The 18,082-nt window shown below is 54.7% G+C and overlaps 1 protein-coding gene across 2 annotated transcripts in view; it reads right to left on the bottom strand.

The window, feature by feature from the left end:
• The window catches only part of LOC149327250 (uncharacterized), a 65,641-nt gene extending 51,959 nt beyond the window's left edge, over window positions 1-13,682 (bottom strand). For both annotated transcript variants that reach the window (XM_089562908.1, XM_089562909.1), the window contains exon 1: window positions 13,244-13,682. In XM_089562908.1, the coding sequence (XP_089419034.1) occupies window positions 13,244-13,666 (423 nt within the window). In that variant the 5' untranslated portion in view covers window positions 13,667-13,682. The remainder of the gene's footprint in view (window positions 1-13,243) is intronic.
• Between the last annotated feature and the right edge of the window lie 4,400 nt (window positions 13,683-18,082).

Below are 18,082 nucleotides of genomic sequence, written 5' to 3'. Positions count from 1 at the left end.
TGGACCCTGTCGGGTGTGGTTGTTTCGAAGCGTATTCCAAGCTTGTCGAGTATGTGACGTCCCGTGGAGGTGTGAGTGAGACGCTCGTACTGAGAAGTGAGATGAGCTTCCGAGAGCTCCGCCACAGTGTTGTAGACACCTAATGCCAGTAGTTTATACGTGGGGGTCCGGTGGGGGAGATGAAGAGCCGCCTTGTATGCCTGTCGAATAAGGCAGTCAACGCGGTCCTGTTCCTGGCAGCTAAGGTAGAGGTAAGGGAGGGTATATGTGAGGCGACTGATAAACAAAAGCCTGAACAAGACGTCGGAGGTCAGCCTCTCGCATGCCTCTATGTTTGTTAGCAATGCGACGAATTACACGAATGGTCTGCGATACAGAGACTGTAAGTTTAGCTAGAGTGTCGGTGTTTTTCCGATTGCTCTGGATGAGGAGCCCCAATACCCTAATGGTGGATACTTCGCGTATGGTCTGACCACTAGCAGTAATGCAGATGGGAGGATGGCCGTGGAGGCCGGGTTGACCTCGGATGAGCAGCAGCTCGGACTTCTGAGGGGAGCACGAGAGGTCGGCTGCGGCTACATGGCGCTCAATGACATCGATCGCTTGTTGAAGTGCGGATTCAACCTCAGCATCGTTGCCTGTTGAAACCCAGAGGGTAATGTCGTCTGCGTATAAGGTATGTGATAGCCGGGGGATAGCGTCTAATTTAGAAGGTAGCGTGAGCAAGGCGACATTGAAAAGAAAGGGGGAGAGAACGGATTCCTGGGGGGTGCCATTGCTACCGAGGTTTATAGGGTCTGAGAGGAGAGAGCCAAAGCTAAGTTCAGCTGTACGACCAGAGAGGAAAGTACCTATATACTCGTAGGTACGGTGACCAGGATTTAGTAGGGAGAGGTTAGTGAGAATAGCTCCGTGCGAGACGCTGTCAAATGCTTTAGTTAAATCAAGCCCTAGAACAGCCTTTGTTCCCGCTCTGGCAGAGGGGCACAGTATCTCTCGTGACAGCTGGAGCATAATATCTTGCGTAGAGAGATTTGAGCGGAAGCCAATCATGGTGCGAGGTAGGAGATGGTTATCTTCAACGTAATTATTGAGTTGTTTGAGAATGACGTGCTCCATCAGTTTCCCAGCACAGGAAGTGAGGAAGATGAGGCGGAGGTTTTCGAGAGCTAGTTGTTTGCCTGGCTTCGGTATGAAAGTCACGCGTGCATGTTTCCATGCTGTGGGGATTTTACCCTCTCTCCTGCAATCATTCATAAAGGCAGTGAGGGCCTCAATGGACGGGTCATCTAAATTACGGAGAGTTTTATTGGAAATGCCGTCCGGTCCCGGGGCAGAGTTAGGACGGAGCTGAGTGAGAGCGAATCTTACCTCAGCTTCCGAAATCTCCTGATCGAGGGCAGGGTTGGCACCGCCCATGTAGGGGGGAGAGGGTCCGGGGAAGTAGTATTGAGATAGCGTACACGAAGTTCATCGAGAAGATCCTGGTCTGAGCCGGGGTGTTGATGGACTATGCGGGAAATGCTCTCTCGTTCGGATGTTTTGCAACCGTCTGGGTCTAAAAGGTCACGGAGAAGGTGCCAGGTGCGAGTTAGCCCGAGCTGTCCACGCATGTTGTCACAAACTTGACCCTATTGCTGGGTAGTCAGTGCGATAGTGTGCGCCTCAATCTGTTTGTCTATCTGAGCTACTCTACGCCGAAGCGTTCTATTGTGGCGCTGTTTTTTCCAACGGTTTTGCAGGCTTTCGCCGGCCTGCCATAGGTGGAGGAGACGGCTGTCTGTATTGGACTGATCAGCCGTGATAGGTGATTCTCGAGTAGTAGCAGAGACATCTGCCTGCAGTTTAGGGATCCACTCGTCCAGGTTATTAATCCGGGTAGGGGCGTTCTGAGCCCGTAGGGAACGAAACTTGTCCCAATCCGTGATTAGGATCGGGCGACCTCTCCGGCGGAACGGGGTCATGCTGAGGGTGGTCGCGAGGAGATTGTGGTCGCTGCCGGGGGTATTCCCAGTGTTGAGCCACTGATCGAACCGTACGTTTTTGCAGAATGTCAGATCAGGTGAAGTGTCAACAGACACGCTGTTTCCTACGCGGGTGGGAGTGTGAGGGTCAGTAACCAGGGTGAAGCCCAGCTCCTGTGCTCGCAACCACAGAGTGTTACCCTTTCGGTTGGCGGTGCGGTAACCCCAAGCGGGGTGGTGGGCATTGAAATCTCCTACAATGAGGAGACCGGAATGGTGCGCAAGCCTGTTGACCCGGGAAAGAAGGGTGGTGAAGTCGCGTCTTCTGTCTTTTGGAGAGCTATAAAGGTTAAGAATGAAGAGGCTTTGGTCGCCCCTTTTACGAGGGAAGAGTTCGAGCAAGACGCAGTCTACGCCAACGTCGTCTAAGGAGTGTTGGACGGCCGTCAGGTTGCGTTGAACCAAAATAGCGGCGTCGGGAGTGGTGACATCTAGGGGGGAGTATGGTTTACAGCCAGGTAGTTTCACTAGGCCATGAGTTTCCTGAAGGGCGATGATATCAGGGGGGATGTCGGAATTTTGGACATACTGCTGCAGGTTGCCTCGCTTGCGGTGAAACCCCCTGCAGTTCCATTGCCACACATTAAGTAGGTGGCGGGGCGCCATGGTGAAGTGTGGGTGAAGCTAAGATGGGTTGGGTGGCGGGAGCGTGCGGCAAGCGACCGTATGGTTTACCGCGCGTCGTGTGGAGGGCGGCCGCTGCGTCTCCCCTAGCTTCAAGGCCTGTGACGCGTGTTTGGATCTGTTGCATGAGGGTGTTAATTTGTTTTTGGATTTGCTGCTGCATTTGTTGTTGGAACTGGAGCATTTGCTGTTGGATTTGTTGGGAGAACTCAGCAAATTTCGCTTCGAGCTTAGCATCAATGTTAGCCTGTAATTTTTCCTCTAGGCGAGCCTCAAATTCCTCGAGGTCGGCAAAATTAACGTAGCGTTCTGAGCGGGAGGTAGCTTTCCGCTTAGAGGGAGGACTAGAGGTAGTATCTTTGGTTTGGGGGGGAGTAGATGATGGCGCCTGAGGTGAGATGGTAGGAACAGGTTGAAGTGGTAAAGTGGCATTTGTTTGAGGTGGTGGATCGGGTGCAAAGGATGGACGCTTTAAAGAAGCGTTTTCTTGTTGGAGTCTATGATTGCTAGCTTTAAGGGCTGTTATCTCGTCGCGCAGGGCTTGCAGCTCTGAATCACGAGACTGAGATTGCTGAGAGTGAGAAGCCGCATCTGCCCAGCTCACCTGGTTTTTCTTGGAGGGCTCTCGGTGAGGAGACGACTTGGAGTCCAGGGGTGGGAAGGACCGGGAGCGATTCCGGCTGGAGCGCCGGTAAGAGGAGGAGGAGGAGTGGCTGGAGTCCATTTTGGTCGAGGTGTTCTCAGCCCCTTGGCGACGGGTCCGGGATCGGGAACGATGGGAGGTGGAGGCACTGTCTGAGTCAGCTTGTAGCTGGGGTTTCAGTACGGCAGCAGGCATTTTGTAGCGGCGTTTACACTTGGAGGAACCAGTCTGGTGAGGACCAGAACAAACTACACAAGTGGGGGTGCATTCATGGGCCTCGTCAGGGTCGCAAACTCCGCAGTGAGGACACTTGGAGAGCTTGGGAGACGGGCAAACGTCCTCTCGGTGGCCCGTTTTGCGACATTTAAGGCAGGCTTCCACTTTGTTCTTGAAGATGTAGCAGTGCACAGCACTGCCTGCGTAGGAGACTTGGCGGGGGACCTTTGTCCCTGCGAAAGTGATGACAATAGATTGGGTCTTGCCTAAACGACGGGCGTAGAGAATGCAGTGTTCTGGATTCTGGGGTATCAAGTACTCCATGATTTCCTCCTGGGTCTCATCCACGTATTGGTGGTGAATGATACCTCGGATGTATGAGCCTGGTGGGGCCAAATAGGTGGCAACTGGGTAGCTTGTCGGACCCAGGATGATTTCCTGTAGCTTCATGTAAGTGATGGCGCGGTCCCGGTTCGGGGTGCTAAAGGTGAGGGTGTTGTGAACGAAATTCACCCGAAGGCGGTCCTCTGCGGTATCGGAGTAAGTCAAACGAAGGCTTGAGTTGATTGCTCTGCGAAGAGCGTTCTCGCCCCAGGCACGCAGATTGAGGCCCCCGCGAGGGCGAATGATTTAAAGTCTTCAAGAGGGAGACGTGGCAGCGACGGAGCACGTCGAGGTAGCTTACGTGACGTGGAGGGAGGTAGCTGCTGGGACGCGGTATGCTGGGCGGACGCGGAAGGCGACTCCGTCAGCGGTGGCTTGGGAGTGCGTTTCGATGAAGAAGCGGTGAAGCCGCGTTCGTAGCAGCGGGCTACGTAGGTCCAGCCCGTGGGTATATAATCTTGAGGGGCTAGATCCTCCCCCTCCACGGTGACGACGTCCATGCTTGGCGAAGCACTGGGCACTGCTGCGAAGCAGAGCCTATCGCCAGCGGCGGTAGGCTTAGCGAGGCTGGCGCTGGGCTCGGTGGAAACAAGTGTCTATGCAGGTCACAAAAACGGAGTGCCGGTCCCGAAATTGGGCTGGGCAGGTGCCGAGCACCTTCGTGAACTTCGGGAGACACAATAAAATTCGGCGGAAGGTCAAAAGTCGGTCAAAACAGGAGAAGTGAAGTGAAGTGAAGTGAAAAACATTTATTGTCCAACAGAATGAGACTACCTCACCCAGACCTCCCCTGTCCCATACCCTCAGTTGAGGGAGGAGGATCAGGAGAGATCCGGCCGCATGGGGTAGTCGCGTCAGATGCTGGCCGGGATCTCTTGTATCCCGGCGGCCTCTTCAGCCAGTCGGACGGCCGTGAGCTGGAGCTCAGGGTCCGAGCTCCGGAGCAAGGTCTCCCAGGCGTCTCTACTATTAATGTTCTTCGCCCTGCCTGGGGATTGGCTACACTCCCATATTATGTGGTCGAGGGACCCTCTCGCTCCGCACTTCTTGCATTTATCGTCTCCTATTTCAGGAATTAAATGTTTGCATAGAATTGGGTGTGGGTAGACATCTGTTTGTAGACGCCTCCACGCCACCGCCTGTTGATTGTTGAGTGTTATGCTAGGCGGGGGAAAGTACCTGCGATGTTGTCTATAATATTCTGTAACTTCCTGACAGGAAATTAGTCGCCCATCTCTCCCGTGATCTACGAGCGGTGGACCGTCGTGTGCAGCTCGGTGGTAGAGATCTCGAGCCACCTCGTGGGCCGCCTCGTTGCCACGGACAGATTTGTGCGCGGGGGTCCAGATTATATTGATTGTTCTATTCAATGTCGCTTGTCTTAAAATTTTGGCAGCGAGGGGAGAGACTCTCCCTCTACTAAAATTTTGGACTGCAGCTTTGCTGTCGCTTATGACGTATTTAGCTTTGGAACCGACGCAAGCTAGTGCTATTGCGACCTCCTCCGCCGTCTCAGTGTTTGTCCCTAAGACGGTTGCGGCCGTAATGAGGCTACCCGCTCCGTTCACTACCGCGACGGTCGTGTACTGACTATGTATATCACCCGCTGCGTCTACGTAGGCGACCTCCTCCTCAGGCTTGTCACCGTAGATGCGGTCTATCACCTGTGCCCGGTTTTGTCTTCTTTCCTTGTTTATTTCTGGGTGCATGTTCTTGGGTAAGGGGGGAATCCTGAGATTGCTCCTAATCTCCATGTCGATATCCTCCCTCTGTCTAGCTCCCCTATCTGTTTTGAGTCCGACTTTGGCTAGTGTGGCTCTTCCGGCATGTGTTATGCTGAGTCTCTCTAGCTGTGATGTATAGACTGCTTCTGCAAGCTCTGTAAGCGTGTTATGTATGCCCAGTGATAGGAGTTTTTCCGAGGATGTGCACATGGGCAGGCCTAGAGCTTTCTTGACGCACTTTTTTATGAGAGCGTCGATCTTGTTCTTCTCTGCTGCTTTGAGATTTAGGTACGGCGTAGCGTAGCTGACTCTACTTATTATGAAAGCTTGTATGAGCCTAAGTAGGTTTTTTTCTTTAAGACCGCCTCTTTTGCTCGAGACACGTTTGATGAGATTGAGGGTCTGCATCACGTGGCTCTCAAGCTTTTTGATGGTTGTCATGTTTTTTCCATTTGATTGCATATAAAGGCCTAGGATTCTGATTGTGTCCACTTTGGGCACCTCCTTTCCTCCTACAGAAATCTGAATTTCCGAGGGTGGTTTGTTCCTCAGAGCCTTATCGTTATATATGAATATTTCAGATTTTTCGGGCGAACATTCTAAGCCCCTTTCTTCTGCATACATCGAAATAATATTGGCAGCTGCCTGTAGGGTTTGGTTAATCTCTGCATCACTTCCTCGGTTGATCCATAGATTAATGTCGTCCGCATACAGGCTATATTCTAAGTTTGGGTTGCCAATTTTCTCAAGTTCGCCCGGGAGTTCTCTCATGGCCATGTTAAAGAGAATGGGTGATAGCACCGACCCTTGAGGGGTTCCCTTGCTTCCCAGCTTTATTTCCCCGGATTTAATCTCCTGGAAGCTTATGCTCGCAGTTCTATCTGTGAGGAAGTCACTTATGTAGCGATAGGTTTTGTGGCCTACTCCGGCGTGGCTGAGTCCTTTCAATATTGCCTCATGTTTGACGTTATCAAATGCCTTTTTGAGATCGAGACCTAGGATAACCTTTGCATCCTTGGTTCTGGAGTCAATGATATCATGTTTTAATCGCAGCATGACATCTTGTGTGCTGAGATGTGGTCGGAATCCATACATCTCATCTGGCCACTTCCTATTCTTTTCCATGTAATTCGATATTCTGGTTTGGACGACATGCTCCATTAGTTTTCCTACGCACGATGTCAGGGATATAGGTCGGAGGTTCCCTATCTGCGGCTGCTTCCCAGGCTTAGGTATTAGGACCACGGTGGCCGTTTTCCATTGCGGGGGAATCTCGCCCTTCTCCCAGCACTCCTGCATGTAACCTGTGAGGGCCTTTATGGAGTTGTCGTCGAGGTTCCTTAACATTGTGTTCGTAATCCCGTCTGGACCAGGAGCCGATCTGGTTTTGAGTCTGACTATTTCAGCCCTTACCTCGGCTACCGTAATGGGCGCGTCCAGGGCCTCGTTCGGGGCTCCTTCATAATCGGGAAGCCGGCTTTTATTTGTATCTCCTATGTAGGTTTCAGCTAGTTTACGTATGAAGCTTTCGTCATCGTATTCCCCACACGCGTGTCTAACTTTGGTCATTGTAACTTTTGCTTGGGTCTTGGATTTTTTGGGGTCTATGAGATGCCTAAGAATGTTCCACGTCTGGGGGAGATTCATGCTCCTCTCCATTTCGTTGCATTTGCTATTCCAATTTTGTTGGCACAGTTTAAACGCGTAATCCTCTATTTCTTTATTATGCCGCGCCAATCTTATTTTGAGATTGCGGTTGTTCCTGCCCTGTTTCTTTAGTCGGCGCTCGATGCCTTGTTTGGCTTCCCACATGTGTAGGAGTCGGCTGTCCGCTATCTCGGGGGCTTTTTCCCCGTCTAGCACTTTGGTTACCTTTCTGGCATCCTTCTTAACTGCTTCGCACCACTCTCCGATATTTTTTATGACTGTCTCGTCTCTGTTTCCCTGAGCTCCCTAAAGTGGTCCCACTCTGTGATCGTCGTAGGGGTTTGTTTCTTGCCTATTTGTTTGTTCTTGGTTGTTATCTCTGTTGCTATGACATAGTGATCGCTGCCTAAGTTCTGTTCCGTGTTAATCCATTTCGCCGTTCCTACGTTTCTAAGGAGGGTTAAATCCGGTGAAGTGTCCACGCTGACGCTATTTCCGGCTCGTGTGGGGTGCTCCGGATCGGTTAGTATCGTAAGTCCCAGGTTGTGTATATCCTCCCATAATTGTCTCCCTTTTGGATCTTCTTTCAGGTACCCCCATTCCGGGTGATGGGCGTTGAAGTCGCCTACTATGACTAGGGGTTGGTTTTCGGCTATTTTAAGTGCTTTGTTAATTATCGCCCTAAACCTAACCTTCCTCTGTTTGGGTGGGCTGTATATGTTTAAGAGAAAAGTGTTTGCTTCTCCCTTCTTTCCTGTTAAAATTTCCACGAAGACGTTTTCGATTACGTTGTCTTCTAGATCATGCTCTATTGTTGCTGCGTTTCTCTTGACTAATGTTGATACCCTTGATTTGTCTCCCCTATTGCTATGGAAAACCTGATAACCCTGCAGTTTAGCCGGACCGCCGGTCTCTTGCAGCGCAACTGCCAGCGGGGCTGTATCGAGCATCGACAAGGCGCTTTGTAGCACCGGCCGCTTGCGTCGGTATCCGCGACAGTTCCACTGCCAAATTTGGGTACTACTGCACGATCTGTCCATTGCTAAGCTTGACGATATTCTCCTCAACCTTAGCGAGCCGTGCATGTATGACGGCATTTTCCCCCTTTAGCTGCTGAAGTGCCTCAGTTATTAAATGGAAATGGTTCTGCATTTGGTTCTGGATTTGGTTAGCAAAATCCTCTAGTTTCCTATCCCTTTCCTTTGCGAAATTTTTCAAATGTCTGTCCATTTTGGCTTCTAGCTTGTTTAGCTTTTCGTCCACAGTCAGGTCTGAGTTGCTCTCTTCCCTTATTCTGCGCTTGGATGGGGGCGGGACGGCATCCTCGACCACCATGTTACTTTCGCTCTCCTGGCTATTATTTAGTGAGGTTTGTGCTTTAGCTGCTACCAAGGATGGTGTCCCTGTTTGGGGAGTGCTTACAACTGCCGTTGGCTTAGCGTCTGCCGTAGTCAGGGCTGATTTTAGATTTTGTATCTCCCTCTTAAGACTGGAGATCGTATCACTCATATTTTTAACGATATTCGTTAGTCTTTCTATTTCCTCATCTTTCTTATCTTTCTTATTATTGCTGGCATCGCTCTGGGAGACCATGTTCGCAAAACTCACCCCTTTGCTTTCGCCGCCCCAGGCCGTTGATCCTCCCCGGGCCCGGCTGGAGGTCCGGTCTCTCGAGCTCGAACGTCTCCTGGATCTGCTTCTTCCTCTGGAGGCGCTCCGTCCCCGGGAAGTTTGTCGTTGTTCTCCTCCTAGCCTCGGAAATGAGTTGTCTCGAACTGTATAGCCACTCCCCTCGCTGCCTGGTTTAGTGCGCGGGCGGCTCTGGTGCACCTGTGACTGTTGCGATCGGTCGCTGGCTCCTGCCGCGGCCTCCTCTTCTCTCATTTTCTTCTCCCAGTATCTCTTCTTGACCTCGTACGGTGTGCGATGCATTAGCTTGCATTTGCTGTCTCCGAGTATGTGGTCTCTGCCGCAGAGTTGGCATTTCGGCGTGCAGGAGTGGTTTTCGGAAGGGTTCTCCTGCCCGCAGCCACGGCATTTGACGTTTTTGGGGTTCGGACATACGTCAATCCGGTGACCGAGTCGGCCACAGGCTATGCAGACTTCATATTTCTTCCGGTATAGGTAGCATCTGTGTGGGGCCCATCCTAGGATGACCGTTCTTGGTACTCTGGTTTCTTTGAAAAGAATTAGTATTGATGTGGAGTCCTTCCCTAGTCTTCTGACCCCGATGATTTCGGGGTTCGCCTTGTGTCTTAGCATTCTCATGATGTCTTCTTGCGTGAATTCTCCATCGACGCCGTGTACCACCCCCTTGCCGCAGTCATCTGGCGTGGCCACGTAGGCGAAAACCGCGATGTCTTCTTCTCCAAGCTTGATTCGGCTCATGCTGGCGTATTTCAGTTTTCTCTCTCCACTCGTGGTGGCGATGAGGATTGAATGTTGTTTCCTGTTGGGAATGACAACGTCTTCCTCGCCTACTTCGTTAGTATTTATACCCGCTGACGGAGCCCATGGCCGGAGCCCATACGCACATGCGTCTGCACACCAGGCCAGGAACGCCGACTCCCCAGCGCTGCAGAAACCGCTCCTCTCCGTTTAGAGCGAGTCGGTAAGACAAGTATTGCCACAAGAGGAGGCGGAGGTTCTGCAGCGCTGGATACATCGCTCTCGCCGGCTACCTGCGGGCTTCAGCAAGGCAGCGGCGTCGCCACAGCACAAACAATGCGCAAACAAAAAAAAGTTTGCCAAAGTGGCTCCGCGGTTGTCGGACACCTGGGCCGACCCGCACAGAAAACATGCGCTGTACCAGCCACCACATAACTTTGGCGACCGAGCACTGAAAAAAGGTATGTCGCGCCGTTTCAGGGGCGCCACAGTTAGGACACCGACTATACGGTACGAGCCCCCCGGAAGCGAGTCGCGATCGGGTGGGCAAGACGCCCCAGCGCCTGCGCTACTCAAAGTCGCGGACCTGCGCGGGCAGTCGACTTGTGGCCCACGTTCGCCACTTGCCCACCGCTGTGCGGCGTTGGTCGTCGGGACCCAGCCGCGCGCACGCGATGAGCTCAATGGGCCTCGACGGTGATGTCTCTATCAAGTCTACGTCGGGTAGGTCGGCCTCGACCGCCCTCTTGAAACCGGCCGCGGCTCTGTAAAAAGGTAGCGGCCGCTCTGCTTGCGGGCCTAAATGGCGACCGGGGGCGAAAGCGCGTCGCGCTGTGCTGAGCCAGTACAGAAAAAGCGAACGCCCCGGGTACGCCTCGTCGTCAAGTGCAGCCACCAACTTGGCACTGAAAGCGCGGGCGACTGTCGCCACGCAAGGTAGCCCCAGTCCACCCCGAGGCATTGGGAGCTGGCAGAGGTTCCGTGCAACCTGAGCGGTGCCGCCGTCCCAAATGAAAGCGCCCACAAGGGTCGCGAGGCGGGCCGCTGCGCGGCGCGGCATGACCGCGACGCGCGCAACAAAATAAGCATACGCGCACGCCTGGCTCTTAACTACCGCTAGCTTCGCATCCATCGAGAGATCGAAGCGCGCGGCCCTCGAAAGCGCCTGTGTCGTCCGCTCTACCGCCTCGTCCCACGTCCGAGGCGACACTCCACTGCTGTCAAAGAGGACGCCCAGAACACGGACGCCGTCCACGAAGAGAATGGGAACTGGGAGCGGGTCCCGGAAACTGCCAAATCGAAGAGCATGGCTCTTTTCCGCGTTCAGTTGCGCGCCTGACAGGGACGCGTAGGCCTCGAAAGTTGCAAGGAGGCACGCCAGGCTCGACGAGTCCCGCAGAAACAATGAAATGTCGTCGGCGTAAGCCGAGACGACAGCAGTCTCTTGCCCTGCCATGTGGAAGCCACGGATGCGATGGTTAGTGGCCACGCTCCGCAGCAACGGGTCTAGTGACAGGGCAAAAAGTGCCGGCGATAAGGGGCACCCCTGACGCACACCGCGCGTTACCGGAAAAGGTGCGCAGACAGAGCCGTTCACCACGAGCTCCGCGGTGAGGCCCGAATACATGTCTTAAACCCTAGCAACAAAGTTGCTCGTCAGCCCAAAACAGCGCAACACGGAAAACAAGTACTGGTGCTCCACCCGGTCAAAGGCCTTGGCTTGATCTAATGAAATAAACACCCCGCCAGCCCCCTGTGCGTGTGCATAGGGAAAGGCGTCTCGCGTGAGTGTAAGAGACGCGAAGACAGAACGGCCCGGCACAGCGCAAGACTGGTAGGGGCTGACGAGATGCGGCAGGACATGACGCAAGCGTCGGACCAAGAGCGAAGCAACCAGCTTGTAATCCGTGTTCAGCAGGGTAATCGGGCGCCATGCCGACGGGCACGCCGACGTCATCCCCCGCTTGGGCACCAACACAATGCGGCCCCCGCCAAAGGAAGCCGGTTAAGCACCTTCACCGAGAAAGGTGTTGACCATCTCGGTGAGGAGGTCGCCTAATACATCGAAAAAGACATGGTAGAAGCCGGCGACAAGTCCATCTGGCCCCGGCGCCGACGTGCGATTCATAGCGCTCAACACGCCTAACACTTCCTCCTTACTCGCCGGTGGAGAGAGTTCGGCTTCTGCCTCGTCGGGAGGGTGCGGAAGGGAGCCGCAGAAGGCGGCGACATCCTCTTGGAAGCTGTCTCGTTCACACGTGCCTTGCGACGCGAAGGCGCTCGCGAAATGGTCGCGGAAGACGCTTTCGATATCGCGAGGTTCGTCGAAAACCGCGCCATCCGGCATGGTGACGCTCTCGATGCGGGGCGCTTGTTCATTCTTATGGCGTCTGCTGTTCGCATGCCTCATGTCGGCGGAGTCTTCTGAGGGCAGGCGGAGGTCCGCCGCAATACGGGAAGCCTGGGACCCTTCCTCCAGAATGCGCTGATAACGAACGCGCAGGGTCTCGAGGTATGCCCTCATCGCGAAGGTCAGTTCGCCCGCCTGTCTCACGATGCGCATACGACGCAAAACGTCGTTCAGCGCCACCGTGTTTCGCCTGCGTCTTTCTTTCCCAGCCCGAACAAGAACGTCCCGCCATTGCGCTTTGAGGTCGTCCCAAACAGCTGGAGAGAAGTCCTCGATCTCCGCGATGGAGCTAGCCAACTCCGCGCGGATGTCGCGAACGCTGATGGCATCGTTGAGAAGCGATGCGTCCATCCGCCAAGTTGGGGAGGTCGCCGGACGCCCAGGGGCACACCTCAGAGCTAACAGGACAGGGAAGTGGTCACTAAGACCCCCCGACGCGGTGACCACGTCGCACGACACCAGGGCGTGGACGAGAACGCCCGGCAGGTAGAACAGGTCTAGGCGACTGGCGCTGCGTCCCATGACGCGCGTGGCCGCGAAAAGGTCGCCGTGCAGGAACACCCACGCGTCGTTGAAATTAAGCTGCCTGACCAGTTTCCCTAGCTCTTTGGCGTGGCAATTCGACGCTCCTCTGCCCGGACCCTCGATGTCGCGCAAAGTATCCAGGACGCAATTGAAGTCGCCCAGCAACACATGTGGCACACCCTCGAGAAGGTGTTTAGCGAGCGACCTGAAAAAGTCGTTCGTAAGCGCTCGCGTTACAGGCGCGTAAACGTTCACGAAACGCGTCTTCCGCCCGTCCAGCCAGAGATCGACGACTAACACACGGCCATCGTGTCCGAAAGTGCAGTGCGCTCCCGTTCAGAACGCTGGGTTCAGAAAAATGACACCCACGCCACAACACCGCGGGTCCGTCAAAGAAAAGAAAGCGTCTACGTGAAAAAGAGAACGAAAAACAATAACGTCTGCCGGGGTGCGGAAATTGCATTCCTGCAGAAACAAAACATCAACGTATAACGAACGCGCAAGGTGAAGCACCTCCCGTTGCTTGTCGGGAGAGCGGAAGGCTTGCACGTTAAAAGTAAGACAACGAACCTCAGCCATCATAAACGCAAAAAGAAAACACAGCAAACCAAAACAAAGCGGGTGATCAAGAAAACAAACAAAACGGCGACGGACTCACGGCACAGTCCTGCAGGCAGAGTCTGTGGGTGCGGCGACACACCGGCGCCGGGGGGGAGGCGAGACGCTGGGGAGGCGTCCCGAGTCCCTGCCGGCGTCCTGGCTGGCGGCCCCGCGGCGACGGGGCGACGATGCCAAGCGGTGCCAACGGTTGCACGGTGGCAAGGTCCGGCCGATGCGCGCGGCAGCGGTACATAAACACAGTCACACACGCACCAACACACACCACCGCACAAACACCGTCCATCGTTCGCCTGACGCGCCGACGGAGCCAGCGCGCCGATAAGATAGCGGCGCCAGCTGAACGCCGAAACAACGGCGCTCGAGCCGCCGCCGAGCAGGGGAGAGGGAAAGGGGCCGGCACGGCCCGAAGTCCTGGGAGGGGACGCCATGGCGAAGAATACGTGTCTTCGCAGAAGTCCATCAGAGCGTTCTCCTCGTCCACCGTTCGCACCTTCTTCTTCGGTGCGCGGTCGAGCGGCGACGGGCCACTGCCCTCCGACGAGGAGTGGTGGTGGTGAAAACTTTTTAATAAACAACAGGAGAGTTTGCAGACCAAAAATGGCCGTTTACATAGGTGGAGTCCTTAGTCCGGGACCCCGCTGGACGAGGCCGCTACTCGCGCCCGTTGGACTAGAGCCCTTTGAGACTCCAGCCCCGAGCAGTTGAGCAGGGCTGCCTCCCATGCCTCTCGGGAAGGGGAAGGATTGGGGGGAAGGGAAGGATTCTTTTGACAGGCCCAAACCATGTGGAAGGTATCGGAAACTTCCCCACAGTGAGGGCAGCGCCCATCAATTTTGGGGTCGAAATGTTTCACTATTGCAGGACACAACAGAGTGTTGGTCTGCAAGCGCCTCAGAGTTCGCTCATCAGCTTTACTCAGGCCCTTAGCAGGGACCGGGAAAAGACGATGGCGTTCGCAATAGTCGTCCAGAATTTCTCTGAACCGCAGAAGCGGTTGCACAATCTCCGAGCCGGAAGAGCCTGGGTGAGGTGCCCGGTAGGTAAGCGCTCGGGCAGCCGCGTCCGCAGCCTCATTACCTCTAACGCCCTGATGGCCTGGAGTCCAAACTATGCGTTTGGGCGAAGGGTCCGATTCCCTCACTGCGCGCTTTAATATACTCCAGGCTAAAGGTGAAATCTCGCCAGCCAGGTAGTGTTGACAGGCTCGACGCGAATCTGTCACGATTACCTTCGAATTCAAGTCCGAGGCGGCAAGCGCAATTGCTACTTCCTCAGCCTGTGCTGAATTTCGAGCTCGAAAGGAGAGCCCGTTAACGCATTGATCCTGGTGAACTACTGCGGCCGTGTAGAATCCATTGGGCGACGGCCCTGCCACGTCAACGTAGTATACACCCTGTTTGGATCCGTGTTGGTGTTCGAGGGCCCGAGCGCGCGCCTCTCGTCTGCCTTCGTGTGTATGTGTGTCCATGTTGCGCGGGAGTGGAGGGACCCAGAGCTTGTGACGCCATAGCTCCGGAATCCGACACGTCTCCTCTGGAGTGCACTCGTGTTGGATGTGCAAGCGGTCTAGCAGGCGGCGCCCGGATGCCGTCTGCGAGAGTCGCGTATATTGGTTCACGAGGTGGGCCTCTCGTAACTCCTGGTAGGAGTTGATCACCCCCAACGCCGACAACTTAGCATTGGAGGTGGCCACTGGGAGGCCCAGTGCTCGCTTTGTAGCCTTTCTAACGATGGTGTCGATTCTTATTTCGTGTTGTTTCGTAGTGCGAAGGTAGGGAGCGGAGTAGAGGATCCTGCTGGTCACGAAGGCATGGGCGAGCCGAAGCGCGTCCCTGCCTCGCAACCCGCCGCGCTTGTTAGAAACGCGATGGATCATGCGTCCGACCTGTTCGCCTACGCGCTTGAGTTTGGCAATAGTGGATTCCGGGCTGAGCCTGTTATGGATGAACAGACCTAGTATGCGGAGCTCCCCGACCTCTTTGATAGGGCCTCCCGTCAGAGAGATTTGCAAACTCGTGTTGTCCTTAGGATCGGATCTGATGTGCAGAAGTTCCGATTTTGCGGGAGCACATTGGAGACCACAGCCGATAGCGTAGCTATCGGTTATGGTGGCGGCCCGCTGAAGGCGGTCCTCCATTTCCCCAAGGCTCCCTTCGGTAGTCCAAATTGTTATGTCGTCCGCGTATAGTGCGTGATGAATGCCTTCCACCCGGGCCAATTGGTGGGGAAGCTGCATCATGGCAATGTTGAAAAGAAGTGGCGACAAGACCGCCCCTTGGGGTGTACCCCGTGTACCCATCGTGTATGGTCCGTATTCGTCATCCTCAATCTTGAGGAAGGCCTGACGCTTCGAGAGAAAGTCTCTTACATATGTGAATGCCTTGCGCCCACAATCAGTGGTACTCAAGTTAGCCAAGATGCTGCTATGACGAACGTTGGCAAAGGCCCCCTTAAGATCGAGGGCAAGGATGGCCTTGTCGTTGTGGCGCATGGAAGTGGGTCGTATTATGTAGCGGTGTAACTGGAGGAGGACGTCCTGCGCAGACATATGTGGTCGGAACCCGAACATAGTGTCTGCAAAGAGGCCCTTGGTCTCTATGTGTGGAGAGAGGCGATCCCTAACCATCGTCTCCATAAGCTTGCCCACACAAGAGGTTAGTGAGATGGGCCTCAGGTTGTCGGTATTCACTGGCTTGCCTGGCTTAGGGATGAAAGTGACCAAGGAGGTCTTCCATTCGGGAGGGAGTGGACGCCCGTCCCAAATCTGGTTAATGTACACTAGCAGGTGGAGGTAGGCCGAATCTGGGAGGTTGGCCAACAGATTGACTGTTATGCGATCCCGACCCGGAGCCGTACCTCGCCGCATTTTAGCTAAAGCCGCCTTAAGGTCGTGTAACTCAAAAGGGGCATCAATGTCGGGATTCGGCTTTCCCGCGTACTCGTACTCGGGCCCAACTGGGTCCTCTATGCGGCAGAGATATCTGTCACACAGGGTGTCCGCGAGTTGAGCCGTCGTACCTTGGTACCCGTGCAAAGCCCGCCGGAGCTGTCTTTGCGTCTCCCCTCTCGTTTGAGTGGGGTCGATGAGACTGCGAAAGAAGCGCCATGTTCCTCTCGAGCTCATCTGACGCGCTGCCGAATTACACTTCTCTATCCAGTTTGAATCGGTGAGCTGGGCAGCATACGCCGCAGCCTGCTCCGTGAGGTCGACAATGCGAGCCTTAAGTTTGCGATTCAGCTTTTGCTTCTTCCACCGTTTGGTAAGACTCCGGCGAGCCTCCCACAAGTGCAGGAGGTGATTGTCCACTGCAGGGATCTCTTCAGTGGCCTGAAGTGTCGTGACGTGTTGTCTTTGTATTGTGTCTAATTGCTTTGCCCACTCCGCATATCCGCCGGAAAAGAGCACGGGAGGTATCTCTTTTGTTCGAAACTTATGCCAATCGGTCAATTTAGTGTGGCCCCACTTTTTGCGAGCCGCCTTCGCCAGAAGAGTAACACGGAGAAGGCAGTGATCGCTACCAAGAGTCTCTCCCAGGTTCTCCCAAGTAGCGTCTCTGGTGTTCGTAACGAGAGTCAGGTCAGGGCATGTGTCTCGCGTAACCGAGTTGCCCACACGTGTGGGACAACACGGATCCGTGAGGAGTGTAAGACGAAGTGTGGAGATGAGCTCCGCCAGCTTGCGTCCTCTGGCCTTCTCAAAGTGGTAGCCCCAATGTAGGCTGGGAGCATTGAAGTCCCCAACGATCACTAGAGGTTCCTTGTCAGCCGATTTGAGCGCGCGGTAGAAGATTTCGTTGAAGGTCACGCGCGGCTTGTGCGGGGGGCAGTAAATGTTAAGGACATGTATTGATGGGTCGCGGCGCTTGAGCGGCAGGACCTTGACCATACTGTATTCCTGTTCAGTCTCCAGTTCGAGGTCTACTGGGACTGCGGTGTACGCTTTGTTCACCAGGATGCACGTTGTAGGACCCCCTTGAAACGAGCTATACCCTGTGAATTTAGCATCTGCGCCGGGTTCCTGAAGAGCTAGGAGCGCCGGTGCGGTACCGAGAGACTGCAGGTAGAGCTGGAGGTGTGACCGTTTCTTCCAGCTCCGTAGACCCCTGCAGTTCCACTGTATGATCTCGAATTGCTCCGAATTGTTGTTGGCTTTCCGCTGGGGTCGGCTAGCCATCGTGAACGTGATTATTTAATTTTGGGGGCCAAGTCCCACCCCCGAAGGTGATGGGGCCTCAGGCAGAGGCACCAGCACGTCCGGAGAGAGAGCGGCCGGAATTTTTTCTAGTGAGCCTGTGGCCTGGCGAAGGACCACCTTCCGCCTGCGGAGGTCTGGTCGCGGAGACCGCGAGCGGGAGCGGCTTTGACTGAGTTGAGCTCCAATTTGGTCCTGAACGACAGAGAGAGCTGTCTCAGCAACCTGTGCCCCTATAGCAGGCATGATTTTTGCCAATTCGGCCTGAAGAAGTTGCTGAATGGAGCCCCGGACCGCTTCCATGATTTTACCTGGCAGAGCATCAATTTCGCTCTCCAAGTTGTACAGGCGGCTCTCCACCATTGGCAGCCTACCAACCACTGTGCTGGCCGACTGCTGCGACACGCTTGTCAGCCCAGATGCGACCGAGGCACTCTCATCTCGGTCCTCCGGCTCGGCTAGTTCTATAGGCTCGGAAGGACCAGCTTGAGGTTCTTTACGTCCCTCTAACTTAGCCTCCAGCTCCTGAATTTTCCGCACTAGGAATTCTGTTTGGCGCCTAAGTTCAGCATTTTGCCTCTGTAGGGCGGCTTCCGTAGGAGAGAGGGAGGGAGAAAGAGGCCCGGAGGCAGCCCTAGCCCAATCGCTCACCTTGTTTTGGGCGGTTGCTAGAGGCGGGAAATC

Source organism: Amblyomma mixtum, chromosome 10 (genome assembly GCF_055824585.1).
Source record: "Amblyomma mixtum isolate Tamu chromosome 10, ASM5582458v1, whole genome shotgun sequence".
Classification (NCBI taxonomy): domain Eukaryota; kingdom Metazoa; phylum Arthropoda; class Arachnida; order Ixodida; family Ixodidae; genus Amblyomma; species Amblyomma mixtum.
The sequence above is the reverse complement of the archived record's forward strand: the minus strand, read 5'-3'. Positions and strand labels throughout refer to the sequence as shown.